Raw genomic sequence first — 18,879 nt, forward strand, 5'->3', positions numbered from 1 at the left:
TAGGAAAAGCTGAACAAAAACCCCAGAGCTTAATAAGAGAGAGCCCTGCTGCTGCGGGACCCAGGCTGAAATACACACCTGCAGACCCCAGACAAGAAATGGTAGTTCTGCGGTTGCTTCATCTGTGGTCTGGATCAGAAGATTTAATTCTAAATAAAAGCTCCTTCTATGTCATTTGGAAGCAGGTGCCTAGAGTAACTTTCTACTGATATATTCTCCTCCTGAATTTTTGACTTTAAATCAGCCACACAGAACATGTGCAAAAGTCTAAATTTGAAAACTTGTCCCATAAAAATATAGAATGGCAGTTTTACCTAAAGAGGCTCACATCACAAATCTGGATCTAGAAGCTGAAATTGTCATGAAAATCATCTCCTTAGTCCTTTCCCCTCAGACTTCGTGTTGGGGCAAAATCAGAGGAGAACCACCAGTGATGCAGAGTAAGAGATGTTATAAGGATTAGAACACAGGCAACAGGTAGAGCTGGTGGAAGAGTTAATAAAAACTGTTACATTTGCATTTGGTACTGAGTTGAATTCACTGTAAGCCAACTAGAGTAACATTTGTGAAGGAAAGTTGGATGTGGACAAAAGCATGGACAAACTGTGGCATGTATGGAAATATATGAGGACAATGGAACCCACAGGACACTCTAAAACGTGTCTGTCTCTAACCTCCTTAGGGCTCACAGTAGTGGGTGAACTTCAGGAGAAGTGGATGTCATTTGCCATCATGCTACTTGCATACTTGGTCTAATACAAAGAGAACATGAGTAAGATATCTGGTGGAAGGTCAAGGGGTTTTAAGTCAACAATAAATTGAACTATCAGAGCAGCAGCAACAGTATGTATTGCCATAGTGCCTGGAGCCCTGCACCAACCTGAGGAACATAGAAACATGCTACTTCATCATAAGTACCTTCCAAAACTTACACGAATCTCTTTCATGGCCAAACCTAACCCAGAACAATAGAGGGAAGCAAATCCTGGGAAATAGATTTTCAGATTGTTACGTTGACACAGTAGAAACCTACCATAACAGCTTAACTGGTTAACGTCCCTCTTTGCTAACTAGGCATTCATCAGTACCTCTTTGAATACCACAACTTTCTAATAAATACCACAGGAAAACTATGCTTCCTGTTAATATAATGCAATTATTCTTCATTCAACCAAAACAAGCTGTCTCCTTCAAAGAGAATACCAAATTAATTTATCCGTTTAAGATTCTTTCCTCTTCTAGTTAAATCACACTCTCCCACTGAATCCTGATTCTTAACTACTGAGATACAACGAGATAAAGATTAATTTGTAGTGGCATATTTTATGTTATGACAGGCAGACAAACAGGAGAGGGAAGTTAAAAATGGTTAATGTATACATAAATATATTCATATAAAATTAAAATAATTTTATAACTACTATAGCTTTTGTTACTGCAAATGACCACATGATTGTAACTAGGGTTTATAACTACCTCAATCCATGACCCATTCCATAAGCTCTTTATCATAGCAAGAACCCACTCACTATTGTACTTGACTTCCTATAAAGCAAGCTGCTTATTCAGGAGCATTGCTATGTGGAAAGTCATAAAGATGAATAAGAAATTCTGCAAGTCAACCGGTATGGTTTTAGCAGAAGTTTGCAAGGCACTGAAGACAAATCCAAGGGTCTATTTTAGTGGGAAAAAAATCTTGCTAATACTCATGGGAAATTGATGGCATTGTATTCTGGGAAATATCATTAAGAGTGATACCTGACTATCATCACAAGCAACAGCAGTCACAACGGAAAGCATTTGTAAATTTTCTAAAGAAACCAAACAAATAAAACTTGCAAGGGATATTCTTATGAGCATGAAAGTATATTTTTAAATTGCTTTTTTTTGTCATTGTTGAAAATCACTGCTAAGAGAGTGGAAAGTCAATGCCAGCGTGGAAGGGAATATATGAAAAAGACATTTCTGAAAAAGGAATCAAATACAGAATATATTAAAAGCTCATAAATCAAGAAGAAGAGAAAATAGTTAGCCAGAGTGGCAAAACCTTAGAGATCCAAATCAAAAATATTATATCCAATAGGTAGTAAACATGCAAGATGACCTTGATTTTACTATTTTTAGGAAAACCAAAATCAAACCTCACCTCTTTCATCTATGTCCTCTCAGCACCCTGAGTGGATCAATGTATCAATGTAGCTAGTTGTATATGATATCAAAAGGATAAAGGAAAAATAATGACTGTCTCCAGGAAAATAAGAGATTAAGTAAATGTCCTAGAAGCTTCCATCCCTGAACTGATGCTGTGAGGGGGTTGGGTGGGGGGGAAGCAGATCACAGATCTGGACACTGAAGCAAACGCAAGTTTTAGTAGAATAAAGAAAGTTAATATTTACTGAACTTACTGTATGTCAGGAACTACAGAATGCATTTCCGATTCATTATCTAATCTAAATATCAAAACCCTATGAGACAGGTTTTATTGTTCCAATGCTTGTAATCTTTGGGAAATGAGACATACATAACTTTCCAAACTGTGAAAAATGTCTCAAACTTTTATTGTCATCCAGGGAGTACCATTTAGAGGGCTCCTTGGAGAAGATTTGGGTATGAGGAATCTCTTGACCCAGAACAGGATGAATGGATGTTTCAGTGATGGTGGCACTATGGTTAAAATGGAACCTAAAGAGATCTATGAAGAACGGTTCTATTAAAATCTGCAGTACCTTCTAGAATTGACACCCAAAAAAGATGCTCTTTTCATCACAGGGGATTAGAATGCAAACTCAGGAAGCAATGCAAACTTATCTCAGGCAAGTTTGAACTTGGAGTACAAAATGAAGCAGGGGAAAGGCTAATACAGTTTTGCCAAGAACACACTGGTCATAGCAAATACCCTCTTCCAACAACACAAGAGACCATCTACACTTGAATATCACCAGATGGTTAATACAGAAATAAGATTGGTTATATTCTTTGCAGCCGAGGATGGAAAAACTTTCAGTTCAGTTCAGTCGCTCAGTCATGTCCGACTCTTTGCGACCCCATGAATCACAGCACGCCAGGCCTTCCTATCCATCACCAACTCCGGGAGTCCACCCAAACCCATGTCCATTGAGTCAATGATGCCATCCAGCTATCTCATGCTCTGTCAACCCCTTCGCCTCCTGCCCTCAATCTTTCCCAGCATCAGGATCTTTTCAAATGAGTCAGTTCTTTGCATCAGGTGGCCAAAGTATTGGAGTTTCAGCTTCAACATCAGTCCTTCCAATGAACACCCAGACTGATCTCCTTTAGAATGGACTGGTTGGATCTCCTGGCAGTCCAAGGGACTCTCAAGAGTCTTCTCCAACACCACAGTTCAAAAGCATCAATTCTTCAGCACTCAGAGAGTCCAACTCTGAGTCCAACTCTCACATCCATACATGACCACTGGAAAAACCATAGCCTTGACTAGATGGACCTTTGTTGGCAAAGTAATGTCTCTGCTTTTGAGTATACTATCTAGGTTGATCATAACTTTTCTTCCAAGGAGTAAGTGTCTTTTAATTTCATGGTTGCAGTCATCATCTGAAGTGATTTTGGAGCCCAGAAAAATAAAGTCTGACACTGTTTCCACTGTTTCCCCATCTATTTGCAATGAAGTGATGGGACCACATGCCATGATCTTCCTTTTCTGAATGTTGAGCTTTAAGCCAACATTTTCGCTCTCCTCTTTCACTTTCATCAATAGGCTCTTTAGTTCTTCTTCGCTTTCTGCCATAAGGGTGGTGTCATCTGAATATTTGAAGTTATTGACATTTCTCCCAGCAATCTTGATTCCAGTTTGTGCTTCATCCAGCCGAGCATTTCACATGATGTACTCTGCATAAAAGTTAAATAATCAGGGTGACAATAGACAGCCTTGATGTACTCCTTTTCCTATTTGGAACCAGTCTGTTGTTCCATGTCCAGTTCTAACTGTTGCTTCCTGACCTGCATATAAGTTTCTCAAGAGGCAGGTCAGGTGGTCTGGTATTCCCATCTCTTTCAGAATTTTCCACAGTTTCTTGTGATCCACACAGTCAAAGGCTTTGACATAGTCAATTAAGCAGAAATAGATGTTTTTCTGGAACTCTCTTGCTTTTTCCATGATCCAGCAGATGTTGGCAATTTGATCTCTGGTTCCTCTGCCTTTTCTAAAGCCAGCTTGAACATTTGGAAGTTCACGGTTCATGTATTGCTGAAGCCTGGCCTGGAGAATTTTAAGCATCACTTTTCTAGCGCATGAGATGAGCCTTTACAGTCAGCAAAAACAAGATCTGGAGCTGACTGTGGTCAGATCATGGGCTCCTTATTGTAAAATTCAGGTTTAAATTGAAGAAAGGCTGGAGAACCACTAGGCCATTCAGGTACGACCTAAATAAAATCCCTTAATTTAAATAATTTAAACAGTATTCAACATAACATTTTTATTAAATTCAATAAATTCATCGGCTCATTCAGCAAACAGATAATTCTCGAGTGCCTAGTCTGTACCAACCTCTCTTATAAACAGTTGAATGATATGGTTGAGTAAATTTTAAATATGGGAATGTTGGATACAAATGAAAACTAAAGAGATCAAGAAGTGAGAATCATATGACTGCAGTAAAGCAGTCAAAGATAGTTAAAACCTTCTATAGAGTGTTTAGGATCAAGAAAATACAGATGAGTACAGAGGTATTACATGTAAGATGTGTGTGCTGTGTGGTAAGTCGCTTCAATCATGTCTGGCCCTCTGAACGCATGGCCTATAGCCCAGCAGGCTCCCTTTTCCAAAGGATTCTCCAGGCACAAATATTGGAGTGGGTTGCCATGCCCTTCTCTAGGGGATCTTCTCAATCCAGGGGTTGAAACTGTGTCTCTTAAGTCTCCTGCATTAGCAGATGAGTTCTTCACTAGAGTCACATGAAGTGAAAGTGAAGGCCGCTGAGTCATGTCTGACTCTTTGTGAACCCATGGACGGTAGTCCATGGAATTCTCCAGGGCAGAATACTGGAGTGGGTAGCCTACCCCTTCTCCAGTGTATCTTCCCAATCCAGGAATGGAACAAGGGTCTCCTACATTGCAGGTGGGTTTTACCAACTGAACCATCAGGGAGTTACCTGGGAAGCCTATTTACCTTCAAACCTGAGGAACTTTTCAAATAGTTGTTTGTTGACTTTGGGTCTGGGTTTAGCTCTCCAGTTCTTTTATTCAGTCACAAGAGGGGGCTGCTTCATCTGAAAACTGTTTCTGGGAGAAGGGAAGGGAAATTTGTTTTCCATTGATGTGCCAAAAAAAGGAAAAATGACATGCTTTCATCTTCTTTAGACAACTTGTACTTTATTATCCCTTGTTGAATATGTGTGGTCAAGGATTCAGGGGATCTTAGCCGAATAGCCTAAGCCCTTTCCATGTACCTCCTTAAACACCACTTTCCCATTTTCCTGCTCTGATTATCCCTTCATCTTTCTATTCCTTAAAATCTTTTTCCCAGCCTCCAACTTTTTTTTTTTTTTACCACTCACACTCATCTCCACCCGAACCCCACTTGGTTTGCCTTTCTTTCTGTCTATTCCTTTGCCTTAGCATCCTTGCTGCACAACAGCCACATGCATTGGCATAGGGGACATGAGGATTATGGACCACTGTTCAAGGAGGATGAGGTGAACACCACCTATGTCAATCAGTTAGTATATTAAGAACAGATGCATGAAAATTGTCTACCTAGATGGTGATAGATGCATGATTCCAAGAACACTTACAAGAGCTCCAGGTTCCAGGATGTGTAGCTTTTAGTGTCAATGTTAATCTTTCCATCTCCCAGACCACATCCTACTTTTGAACCTCCCAAAGATTTTCTGAAACATGGATAGGAATTTTCATCATCTTACAACACAGAGCTCAGTGCATTTTTCTGGGATTAAATACAGCATTCCACAAGTTTCTTGGAGCATCATCCAATTTCTTAAGAAACAAATGATAGACCAATGGTTGTGCATAGACACATCACTGTGATTGGTGTTCCTTTGCCAGAACCAGACATTAAACTTCATAGATGATTACACAGTGAGCTGCGAATGTTTCACCATATTCTGGGGACATGACTAAAACAGGGGAGGAAGACCTAGATAAGGAAGTGCTTGATCATTGCCTGAAAAGGTCCTGGAAACAACACAGTGGTATCTGCACTCGTTGTAAGTCTTTACTAACAGCTGTTGCCTCTGTTCTCTGGAACCTCCTTAAGCCAAGGATCAGACACAAGCCTGAGCTCTGAGCCCGTGGTCCTAGCTTGTCCCTGAGGTATGAGGCTGGTGACTGGAGTAACTGTGTTTCTGACCTTGGGTGAGTGTTCTGTGTCTACAGGGGATGACTTGAGGGCAAAGGGCCACAAAATTATTTACTCTCTACTCCTCTCCCTGTGCTGTATTCAGCATTATAGTGATGGATCTGAGAAATGATCTGTGGGTTTGCTAAAGAGGCCAGATTTCTACATGACAGGTTAAATCATGGCCATGATTCCCCACGAGTCCTTAGCAGTAAGCAGGTTGTAGGAAATCTCTCGGTCTATTGAGCCAACGACCCATGGAGCAAAGCCTATGGATCTCTGATTCTTGCCATGTCTTTGGCCTCTATAATTTTGTTGTTGTTCAGTCACTAAGTTGTATACAACTTTTTACGTACATGGATGGCAGTATGCCAGGCTCCTCTGTCCTCTACTGTCTCCTGGAGTATGGTCAAATTCACGTCCTCTGAAACGGTAATGCTGTTTAACCATCTCACCCTCTACCCCTCCCCTTCTTCTTTTGCCTTCAATCTTTCCCAGAATCAGGATATTTTCCAATGAGTTGGGTCTTGTCATCAAGTGAACAAAGTATTGGAGAGTCAGTTTCAGCATCAGTCCTTCCAATGAATATTTAGGGTTCATTTCTTTTAGATTGACTGGCTTGATCTCCTTGCAGTCCAATAATGAACACCAATAATATTTTTGCAGGACATAAATAGAAACAGTGGAGTAGGGGTTAGGGCCAGACAGTTATGGGAGGGTTATGACTTTGATCCATAGAATTACACTGATTTGTGCTCTGGAGCTAATTTGATTTCTTAACCCCATAGGGACCATTATTGATGCTAAGACCTCCCAGCCCAGCTCCATGGATTGTGCTTAAGGAGGAGATGTAAACCTGCCTTGTAATAACTATACCTTTGATGGAAATGACTATATATATATACATTGGTATCAGCAAAATCCCAATCAGTGTCCACAGTATGTCATTCATGGCTTATGAAACACCGTGAACAGCAGCATGGCCTCTCTGAACACAGCTTCCGACAGAAAGTGCAGCACCTTGGTCCTGCCCCAGGTCACCCTGAGAGACACCGCTGTGTACTACTGCATCCTGAGAGAGGCACACTGGGACAGACGGGGCTGCACCTGTGCAGTGTTTCTCTGGTGAGAAGAAGGGGGGACACAGCGGGGGAGCAGTCACGAGAGCAAATCTAGAGTCATCTGGAAGGAGACTCAGAGAGCAGTAAGAGATGAGGAAAATGAAGGGAAGGAGAAGGGGAGAAGATGGATAAAGAAAAGATAAAAGGAGACAAGGAAGTGGTGCTTCATTGGTTGATGTGGCTGAGAAGAATTATATGGCTGCTAAGAATCCTAATTGCAACACAGAAATAAAGTGAGAAGCACTAACAATTTGTCCTGGTTTTTCCTTGTATCAATAAAATGTTGGTTCCAGTGTGTTAGTCTCAACCTAAAAGTAAGAAAAGTACAAATAATTCTCCTTTTCCAAAGGCTTCTTTTATGTGCAGCCTCAAGAACTGTAGCCTGCCAGGCTCCTCTGTCCAAGGGATTTTTCAGGCAAGAATACTGGAGTGGGTTGCCATTTCCTCCTCCATGGGATCATCCTGACCCAGGGATCACACCTGGTCTTTTTTGTCTCCAGCACTGCAGGCAGATTATTTACCACTGTGCCACCTGGGAAGCCGTCCAGTTCATTCTTTACAATGCCCATATAGTACTCTGAGACATTCTGTCATTAATTGCCTTTCCATTAATAAATAATTGTTTCCATTGCTGTGGTATCATAAAGAGTGTTGTCTTTATATATCTTTGTAATTCATTTTTGTATCTATGGGGACATCTCCATTATAATGTAATGTCTGAAACTAGAATGGCTATTCACAAAACCAGGAGCTTTTAAAATTTTTTTGAGAAAGTGACAACTTGCCATTCCTGTAGTATAAACACTTATATTTCACCTTTTCACAGGGAAAAGGTGCAGTTTGCATCCTCTAAAAATTGAGAAATGCCAGTATTTTTCATAAAATCTGAATAAACTTAATGGATAGTCATTTTACTGGTCCCAAAGAGTTCCAAAGGATAGCAAGGAGAGATAAGAAAGCCTTCCTCAGCGATCAATGCAAAGAAATAGAGGAAAACAATAGAATGGGAGAGACTAGAAATCTCTTCAAGAAAATTAGAGATACCAAGGGAACATTTCATGCAAAGATGAGCACAATAAAGGACAGAAATGGTATGTATCTAACAGAAGCAGAAGATGTAAAGAAGAGGTGGGAAGAATACACAGAAGAACTATATAAGAAATGATCTTCATGACACAAACAACCATGATGGTGTGATCACTCAACTAGAGCCTGACATCCTCAAATGCGAAGTCAAGTGGGCCTTAGGAAGCATCACTACGAACAAACTTGGTGGAGGTGATGGAATTCCAGTTGAGCTATTTCAAATCCTAAAAGATGATGCTGGGAAAGTGCTGCATTCAATATGCCAGCAAATTTCTAAAACTCAGCAGTGGCCACAGGACTGGAAAAGGTCAGTTTTCATTCCAATCCTAAAGAGAGGCAATGCCAAAGAATGTTCGAACTACTGCACAATTGCACTCATCTCACATGCTAGCAAAGTAATGCTCAAAATTCTCCAGGCCAGGCTTCAACAGTACGTGAACCATGAACTTCCAGATGTTCAAGCTGGTTTTAGAAAAGGCAGAGGAACCAGAGATCAAATTGCCAACATCCACTGGATCATGGAAAAAGGAAGAGACTTCCAGAAAAACATCTACTTCTGTTTTATTGACAATGCCAAAGCCTTTGACTGTGTGCATCGCAACAAACTGTGGGAAATTCTGAAAGAGATTGGAATATCAGACCACCTGACCTCCCTCCTGAGGAACCTGTATGCAGGTCAAGAAGCAACAGAACTAGACATGGAACTGGACATGGACTGATTCAAATCGGGAAAGGAGCATGTCAAGGCTGTATATTGTCACCCTGCTTATTTAACTTATATGCAGAGTACATTATGCGAAATGACAGGCTAAATGAAGCACAAACTAGAATCAAGATTGCCAGGAGTAATATCAATAACCTCACATATGCAGATGACACCACCCTATGGCAGAAAGTGAAGAAGAACTAAAGAGCCTCTTGATGAAAGTGAAAGAGGAGAATGAAAAGTTGGCTTAAAACAGCATTCAGAAAACTAAGACCATGGCATCCAGTCCCATCACTTCATGGCAAATAGATGGGGAAATAGTAGAAACAGTGACAGACTTTATTTTCTTGGGCTTCAGAATCACTGCAGATGGTGACTGCAGCCATGAAATTAAAAGACACTTGCTCCTTGGAAGAAAAGCTATGTCCAACCTAGACAGCATACTAAAAAGTAGAGACATTACTTTGCCCACAAAGGTCCGTCTAGTCAACGTGATGGTTTTTCCAGTGGTCATGTGTGGATGTGAGAGTTGGACTATACAGAAAGCTGAGCGCCGAAGAATTGACGCTTTTGAACTGTGGTGCTTAAGAAGACTCTTGAGAGTCCCTTGGACTGCAAGGAGATCCAACCAGTCAGTCCTAAAGGAAATCAGTCCTGAATATTCACTGAAGGACTGATGCTGAAACTGAAGCTCCAATACTTTGGCCACCTGATGGGAGGAACTGATTCAGTGGAAAAGACCCTGATGCTGGGAAAGATTGAAGGCGGGAGGAGAAGGGGATGACAGAGGATGAGATGGTTGGATGGCATCACCGACTCTATGGACATGAGTTTGAGTAAGTTCCAGGGGTTGGTGATGGACAGGAAAGCCTGGCCTGCTGCAGTCCATGGGGTCACAGAGTCAGACACGACTGAGTGACTGAACTGAACATTCATACAGTAAAATATAATTTATAGATCTATTTCGACTTGCGATAGGGTTAAGTCTCAATAAACCATTTTAAGTTTAAAATATCAGTAAGTGGGAAATGCATTTAATATACTTACCTTACTGTGAGTCAGAGCCTCGCCTGGCCTACCTTAAAGGTATTATACTGAAAGTGAAACACATAACGGTTGTACAGGTACAGAATGGCTGTAAGTGGATCAGTTGTTTACCCTCCTGTTCCTGGGTCTGACTGAGAGCTCAGCTCACTGTTGCTACCAAGAACCATCAGAGGATATAATACAGCATGTTGCTAGCATGGGGAAAGATCAAAATTCAAAAATCAAAGTATGGTTTCTAGTGAATGCATACATAGCTTTCTCTAAACCAGAAAGTCAAAAATCCTAAGTTGATTCATCATAAGTTAGACACAGTCTCCTGTGATTAAAAGAAACCAAGTATTGATACACTCAATAGCCTATATGGATCTCAACGCTGAGTGAAAAAAAAGTCAGTCTCAGAAGACTACATGGTAGATGATTACACTTAACATATTTTTATGATTGTATACATACTGTATGAGTTTACTTATATAGAGTTCTCATAAAGACAAAATATAGAGATGAAAAGATCAGCATCTGCTAGGGGTCATCACCAGTTGCAGGGATGGGGAGGGCAGGAAAATGGTTATTTTTAGAGAGACGGAAAAATTCTGTATCGTGATTTTAGTGGTACAAAAACCTACACCTGTAACAAAATTTCACAGAGCTATGCATAAAAAAGAGTGCATATAAAGCTGAGGTATCAGGTTTTCATTTGTATTTTAACAGTATTTTAGAGCTCTAAAACTCAGAAAAAAAATTATCAAAAATTTTGAATAAGACTGCCTTTCTCCAAGACCAAAGTCTGTGAATTTCTAAATAGAGTATTTAGATTTTGGATGGAGAAATGTAAGCATAGGTTAAATGAATGACCAGTAAGTAAGTAGATTACAAAAAGGGTTCATAGCTTGTACTACATCTTATTTTAGGTCTGTTCATGTTGCTGCAGATGGCATTATTTTGTTCTTTTTCATGGCCGAGTGCTTTCATTGTGGGTTTTTCCTGGTAGCTCTGTGGTAAAGAATCTGCTTGCCAAGCAGGAGAAGTGGGTTCGATCCCTGGGTCAGGTATAGCCCCTGGGAGAAGGAAATGGCACCCCACTCCATTATTTTTGCTTGAGAAATTCCATGAACAAAGGAGCCTAATGGGCTAGAGTCCATGGGGTCATAGACTCTGACAGGACTGGCAACTAAAGAGCAACAACAATTTCATTGTACATATGTTCCACATGTTTATCCATTCCTCTGTCCATGGACATTTCATTTTGCTGTAACACAACATTGTAAATCAATTATACTCCAATAAAAAATTTAAAAACAAATCCTACTTTAGATGGGATGGCAAAATTTTTCTGTTGAATAATCATCAATGAATGTCAACTTGTTTGTTCTTCAATACCCCTCAGCTCAAATCTTTACTAATAACTGCTTTTGCAAAGTCCTCTTTCAGGCTCGAACCGAAGCAGGGTCTCCTGCATTGCAGGCAGATTTTTTACCAACTAAGTTATCAGGGAAGCCCTTTTTTCAGACTCAGTGTAACTTAGTTATGGTGAAAAAAATAGACAAAGTAAAGGTTTGTGGTGAATCACACTTTTTTTCCCCATCTGTGCACAGACCACGTTACCTATGAACATGACAAACACTGCTTCCTGTTTGTAGGAGTGACACAGGAACCAGTTACTATGTATATGTGCTGCCAGGTGCTCAAAGACACTGAACTCTCAGCCTGAGGCAGAACTGAGCACATTTGAGCAGGGGATTCTGTGCCTCATGCCGCTCTCCAGTCTGCTCTGGGTGCTCCTGGCCTTCACCTTCTCTGGTAGGGAGGCTTCCAAGCCTGGGTGCGAGTGTCTGGGGTGAAAGGACTGCACACAGGCATGGGGTGCTTCACAGGGACTTGGGGAGGAAAGGAGGACTGGGGAAAAGCAAGTGTCTTAGGATTTCAGTTTGGTTTTTCTTTTTGGAGACCTAAATGAGTCTAATTCCTACGCTATTTTATTCACTGCTTCATCTCTGTTTTCTAATTTTTTCCACAGGATCTGGTGTGGCCCAGAAAGTTACTCAAGACCAGCCAGAAATATCCAGTCAAATTGGGGAGTCAGCCACCATGAACTGTCAGTATGAGACAAGTTGGAACAGTTATAACATTTTTTGGTATAAGCAGCTTCCCACTGGAGAGATGATTTACCTTATTGGTCAGAATTCTTACAGCCCGAATGCAAGGGATGGCTGCTACTCCATAAATTTTCAGAGATCACGTAAAGCCATCAGCCTCATTATCTCAGCCTTAAAGCTGGAAGACTCTGCAAAGTACTTCTGTGCTCTCTGGGAACTCACAGTGCTTGAAGTGATAGGAAAAGCTGAACAAAAACTCCTGAGCTGGATAAGAGAGAAGACTCCCTTTCCCCGACAACCCCACCCCCTCCCACCCCTGCTGCAAGACTACCGCCAAAATACACACCTGCAGACCCCAGACAAGAAATTATAGTCCTGTGCTTGTTTCATCTGTGGCCTGGATCAGAAGATTTAACACTAAAAGAAAGCTCCTTCCATGTCATTTGGAAGCAGGTGTCCAGGGTAACTTTCTACTGCTATATTCTCATCTTGAATTTTTGACTTTTAAGTCAACCATCCAGGGTATGTGTAAAGCTGTCTAAATTTGAAAACTTTCCCAATAAGAATATAAAATGGCAGTTTCACCTAAAGATCCTCACATCACAAATCTGGGTCTAGAAGCTGAAATCATCATGAAAACAATTTCCTTAAGTCCTCTCCTCTCAGATTTTTTGTCAGGGCACAATTAGAGAAAGAGAACCACCAGTGATGTAGAGTAAGAGATAAGTTATAAGGATTAGAACACAGGCAACAGGTAGAGCTGGTGGAAGAGTCCATAAAAAATGGTTATATTTGTATTTGGTGTTGAGTTTAATTCACTGTAAGTCAACTAGAGTAGCATTTGTGAAGGAAAGTTGGATGTGGACACAAGCATGGAAAAACTGTGACATGTATGGAAGTGTATGAGGACAACGGAACCCACAAGACACACTAAAACTTGTCTGTCTCTTACCTCCTTCATCGCACAGCGGTGGGTGGCCTTCAGGAGAAGTGGAGGCCATTTGTCATCATGCTACATGCACACTTGGTCCAATACAAAGATAACATGAGTAAGAGATCTGATGGGAGGTAGAGGAGTTATGAGTCAATAATAAGTTGAACTATCAGATCATCAGCAACATTATGTATTGCCAGTCCCTGGAGCTCTGTACCAACCCGCGGAACATAAAAATATGGCTACTTCATCTCAAGTACCTTCCAAAACTTACACAAATCTCTTCCATGGCCAAGCCTAACCCAGAACAAAAAAGGGAAGCAAATTCAAGGAAATAGATTTCCAGATAGTTAAGGTGAAACAGTACAAAGATACCATAATACCTTAACTAGTTAACTTTCCTCCTTGTTAACTAAGTATTCATCAGTACCTCCTTGAACAACACTACTTTTTTATAAGGACAACAGGAAAATTATGCTTCCTGTTAACATGATGTAATTATTTCTTCAATCAACCAAAGCAACCTATCTTCCTCAAAGAGAATACCAAGTTCATTTATCCATTAGGGATGATGCTCTTTCCTCTGATAGCTGAATCAGAGGATCCATTGAATTCTTTAACTTGACTACTGAGATACAAAGAGATAAAAATTAACTTGCAGTAACACATTTTATGCTACTACAGGCAGGAAAACTGGAGATGGAAGTTAAAAATGGTTAATGTACACATAAATATATTCATATAAAATGAAAGTAATTTGATAACTATTATATCTTTTGTTACTGCAAATGGCCACAAGGTTGTAACTGGTATTTATAACTACCTCCTGCATTACCTATTCTGTAATCTCTGCTCATAGCAAGAATCTCCACTCACTGTTGTACTTAACTTCATATAAAACAAGCTGCTTGCTTATTCAGGAACAACGCTATATGGAAAGTAATAAAGATGAGTAAGGGATTCTGCAAGTCCACCTCTGTGGTTTTGGCAGAAGTTTGCAAAGCATTGAAGACAAATCCAAGTGTCTATTTTAGTGGGTAAAACTCTTACTAATACTCAGGGGAAATTGATATGCTATATTCTGGGAAACATAATTAATAATGATACCTGACTTATCACAGGCAATAACAGTCACAAAAGGTAAGCATTTCTCAAGAAAACAAACACATAAAAGTTTCAAGAGCTTCTTATGAGCACACAAGTATATTTTAAAATTGTTTTTGTTTGTTAAAAATCACTGCAAAGAGAGGGAAAATTCAAGGCCCGACTGGAAGGCTATGTATGCAATACACAGTCCTGAAAAAGGACTCAAATGCAGGATATATTAAAAGCACATAAATCAATAAGAAGAGAAAATAGCTAATAAGAATAGCAAAATCTTGGAGATCCAAATCAGAAATATTATATCCAATAGGTAGTAAACATGCAGTATGACCTTGATTTTACTATTTTTACAGAAACCAAGATCAAACCTTATCTGTTCCATCCGTGTCCTTTCAGCCTGAGTGTATCAACGTAGCTAGATGTATATGACACCAAAAGGATAAGGAAAAATAATGACTGTCTCCAGGAAAGGAAGTGATTAAGTAAATATCCTGGAAGCTTCCATTACTGAACTGATGTGTGTGGGGGGGGAAAAGTAGGTCACAGAAGTGGACTTTGAAGGAAAGGTATTCTTTAGTAGAATAAAGAAAGTTGATATTTATTGAGCTTTACTATAATATAGTAAGGCATGGGTGAATTTACAATCCATTATCTAATTTAAGTGTTAAAACCCTTTAAGACAGGTACCATTTCTTTTAATCTTTGAGAAGTGAGACATAACTTTTCTAACTGTGAAAAGTGTCCCAAACTTTTATTGTCTTCCAGAGTGTACCATCTTAGAGGGCTCCTGAAGAGAAAGTTTGGGTATGGAGAAGCACTTGGATCTAAGACAGGGAGGCTGAATGTCTCAGTGATGGTGACATTATACTAGTTTAAATTGGAAACTAAAGACAACTAGGAAAGAAGATGGTAAACCTAGGTACAAATTGCCCCAGGATCAGTAGATGAGGAAATCATCCACTATCCAGTTAAGTGCTAAATGCTTTAGCAAGTTGTAGTGTGCCTGGAAAAACAAGAGGCTACAGGAAAAGAAGAGATATTACTCCTTAAACACTCCAAGCATATCCCTATATCAAGGCCTGTGCCCCTTGCCTTTGCCCTCTCTGCTGTGACGCTATCCCTCGAAACATTTACATGGTGCACCTTTGAAAACTCAAGTGTCACACCTTTGTGACTGCTTTATCTTAATGTTACTATCTGCATTCCCAGAGAATCAGGCTTCAGCGACTGCGTAGCAAGAATGAAAGCTGAGCACTGCCACCTGGTGTCCTGCTAAATATTTTGTGACGCTTACCCTGGGCACCTTGCCGCCCTCTAATGATCATGGATTAAATTGCGGGCAAACCTAGTCGCTTGTATTATGTGCCTGGAGAATCTCATGGACTGAAGAGCCTGAGTGGCTACAGTTCAAAGGTTTCAAAGACTAAGAGGCTAAGCTTGTACGCATGCACGCTAGTCACAATTGGGGCTGCCATTGTTCAACCAAAGTCAGTACAAGTCTCAACGCAGAAATCAAAGGAGAGAGAAGATTCGGGACAACTGGCTGGTTTTTCATCTTTGCCTACCAGATGTGAGAATGACTGACTTCAAATGACAAATATTGTGTTGGCCAAAAAGTATCTGCATGCAATGATTTTGGCTGGCAAGTAATAGGCTACCTTGGAAAGGAAGCTCAGAATTATTGCACAAAGGGTTGTTTTCTTTTTTCCTTCTTCTTCTGGTAAGTGAAATAGTTTCTACAACTCTGTCCTTTCTTGTAGTATAGTATAAAAATATTCTGAGAATGCGAGCAAGACTCAAAAAAGGGGAAAAAACTAAGCAATCACAGCAAACACTGCTTGGTATACTCACTCCAACAACAACATCTCAATCTCTCAATATAACACCCTAATGAACTGATTTTCCCTGAACAGTAAGAACATGATAGACCATGGAAACTTATGAAAATACATGAAATCTACCATTTAAACTGTCAATTGCACCTCAAAAAATATTAATCTCTATCTTGTGGAGAGACTCCTTTGCAATTTCTGAGTCTGGCTCCCAGTCCTCAGCGTTCTGTGCGTTGCCTGTAGCTGACTGAGAGCCCACGCTGGGGAAGTGCTGTGTGAGGCGGTTTTCAGGGGTGTTCTCACTTAGCTCCTATCCTAACCCTTCAAAGTTGGGTCCACGCTACTTTAGGGAGGCAGTGTAACAGTGCTTGAGATGGAAGACTTGGATTATGTTTCCAGACCTACTACTCTTTAGTTGAGTGATCTTGGGAGTATCACTTAATTATTTTTATGCTTCAGTTTCCTCATTGATAGAATCTACCATGCAGGGTTCTTAGAAGTGAATGAGATGATGAATGCCACTGTGAGCCCAGCGCCGAGCAGAAGGATGCTGACTATTCACAGAAATGGAAATTGAACATGAGAGAGGCTCAATACCTTGCCTGGTGTGCAGAGTAAGTGTCAGGGTGGAGCCCTCCCTCCATACCTTACTTAGAGCACAGGCCTTTCCTCATCCCAAGAGTAGCTCTCTATCTTAATATAGTTTTGTATTGTCCTTGAAGTGCTTACCCAGTGCAGTGGGTGCTGTGCTGGTTTGATTCTTGATCGGGGAGCTAAGATCCCACATGTCTTGTCCCCACCCCCCCCCAAAAAAAAATTAAAAAACCCAGAAGCAATACTGTAACAAATTCAATAAAGTCTTTAAAAATGATTGACATCAAGAAATTCTTTATAAAAATAGAAAAAAAATCAACAAGTAGACTCCTGTTATTTTTAAAACATATAACCTCAGACATTTAAAACATTTACAGAATTTCATTAACGTAGGGGCATGACAATTTCCAAACACGATATGCTCCATGCCAGATAGATAAGTGTTCTAATTCTTACTATGCCACCTCCCTGATATTTCACCTTGAGTTAATCACCCAAACACTTTGAGCTTCAGTTTTTGTTATTTGTAAATTAGGAATAATAGTAACTCTATTGCATGACTTTCATATTAGAATAATGTACATGAAGCAAAAGAAAATTCAGCACATTATGTAGGTGAACATTTCTATTTGGGGAATTTGAAAGTTTTAAAAATTTTGTTTATAATACATATAAAGATTCTTAACCAAAGTGGGATTCATGTCACATATTACCATCCCACTCTCTCAAGTTGCATAGTAGCAGTCCATGATTAAGCAGCTCACTTCTGAAAGGTTGTCAGTTCTCTTTGTGTAGTGAGCTCATCTCAATGTTTGTGAAGTTGGTCTCAAGAAAGTGGTGTTTGATCCCTCATTTTGAACCACAGGCAACTGATTCTAGGGCAGAAATGGTTGGTGTGTTTCTAGCACATGTATGTGGTCTTGTCTCTGATTGGTTGGGCAACCAGGTACAGAAACCTATTTTCTGAAGCAGCATGTTTCACAAATCTAGGCTGCAGAACGTTCCTCTGCTGAGGATACTTGATCAGGATAAATGGAGAGGAACACTTTATCAGCCTCATGGCTGATCCTGTGGCTTCATCTTGGCCGTAAGTCCTGGGGCTGCTGAAGACATTCTGAACAGTTGGGGTGGTGATGGGGAAGGAGGGAGATGAAGTCAGGCACCTCAAGATTCTAATATTTGGGAATGTGTGAAGGCAATGAACACTGTAGAGAAATCACTTTCTATGTATGACCTTGTCTTTCTGAACAGGAGTGAGCAGCCTCTTGACTGTGGAACAGCGTCCTCTTTTGCTGTGGGTTCAGGAAGGAGAGAGCACCAATTTCACCTGCAGTTTCCCTTCCAGCTCTTTCTATGCTTTACACTGGTACAGATGGAAACCTGCAAAGGGCCCCAAGAACCTGTTTGTAATAAGTGTAAATGGGGATGAAAAGAAGCAAGGACGAGTGAGAGTCACTCTGAATACTAAGGAGGGCTACAGCTCCATGTACCTCAGAGGATCCCAGCCTGAAGACTCAGCCACATACCTCTGTGCCTCCACACAGTGCCCTTCAGCCCTCTGCAGGCCATGTCCAAACCCGTGCCTGCTGCTGCTCTGGGACCAGCATTGACGAAGAGCCATTGTCTGGAGGAAAAGGGAAATTCAATGAATGACAGTGTTTTTGGTAGTCAGGGGGAAATGCAGACATAGATAAACAGGCATTCCAGTCACTGTAGCTTCCTCAACTAACTGGACTGTTCCTAAACATCACTAATCTCCACTACCACCAGTATACTGGCCATATAATTAATTCCAATTCCTAGCCTCCTCTTTCCCTGTGATTCCAAGTAAACTAGATAGCTTTCAAACCTATCTAAAATAATGTGGTTATACCTGGGTAATATTTACCCCTAACTATTGCTACATCCTAAAAGCTAGTCTTTATGGTATTTCCTTATGTGCACGAATGTAATATGGGGATATGCTGTCTCACACATCTGGCATGGAAGTCGGCATGTTTTATACCAGAACAGTCAATTCTGTCTCATTTA

General features: G+C 40.5%; 1 long non-coding RNA gene and 1 gene segment (V, D, J or C); both read left to right on the forward strand.

The window, feature by feature from the left end:
- The first annotated feature begins 6,179 nt into the window (after positions 1-6,179).
- LOC123328160 lies at positions 6,180-7,481 on the forward strand. Its single transcript, XR_006542944.2, has 2 exons — positions 6,180-6,348; positions 7,120-7,481. It is a non-coding gene; the product is annotated as an uncharacterized LOC123328160 (long non-coding RNA).
- Positions 7,482-17,880: 10,399 nt separating this feature from the next.
- Positions 17,881-18,458, forward strand: LOC102391326. The segment is given in 2 exon segments: positions 17,881-17,935; positions 18,100-18,458. Coding segments are annotated over 2 exon segments (414 nt in total).
- The last annotated feature ends 421 nt before the right edge of the window (positions 18,459-18,879 follow it).

This window comes from Bubalus bubalis, chromosome 11, assembly GCF_019923935.1.
Source record: "Bubalus bubalis isolate 160015118507 breed Murrah chromosome 11, NDDB_SH_1, whole genome shotgun sequence".
In the NCBI taxonomy this organism is placed as follows: Eukaryota; Metazoa; Chordata; class Mammalia; order Artiodactyla; family Bovidae; genus Bubalus; species Bubalus bubalis.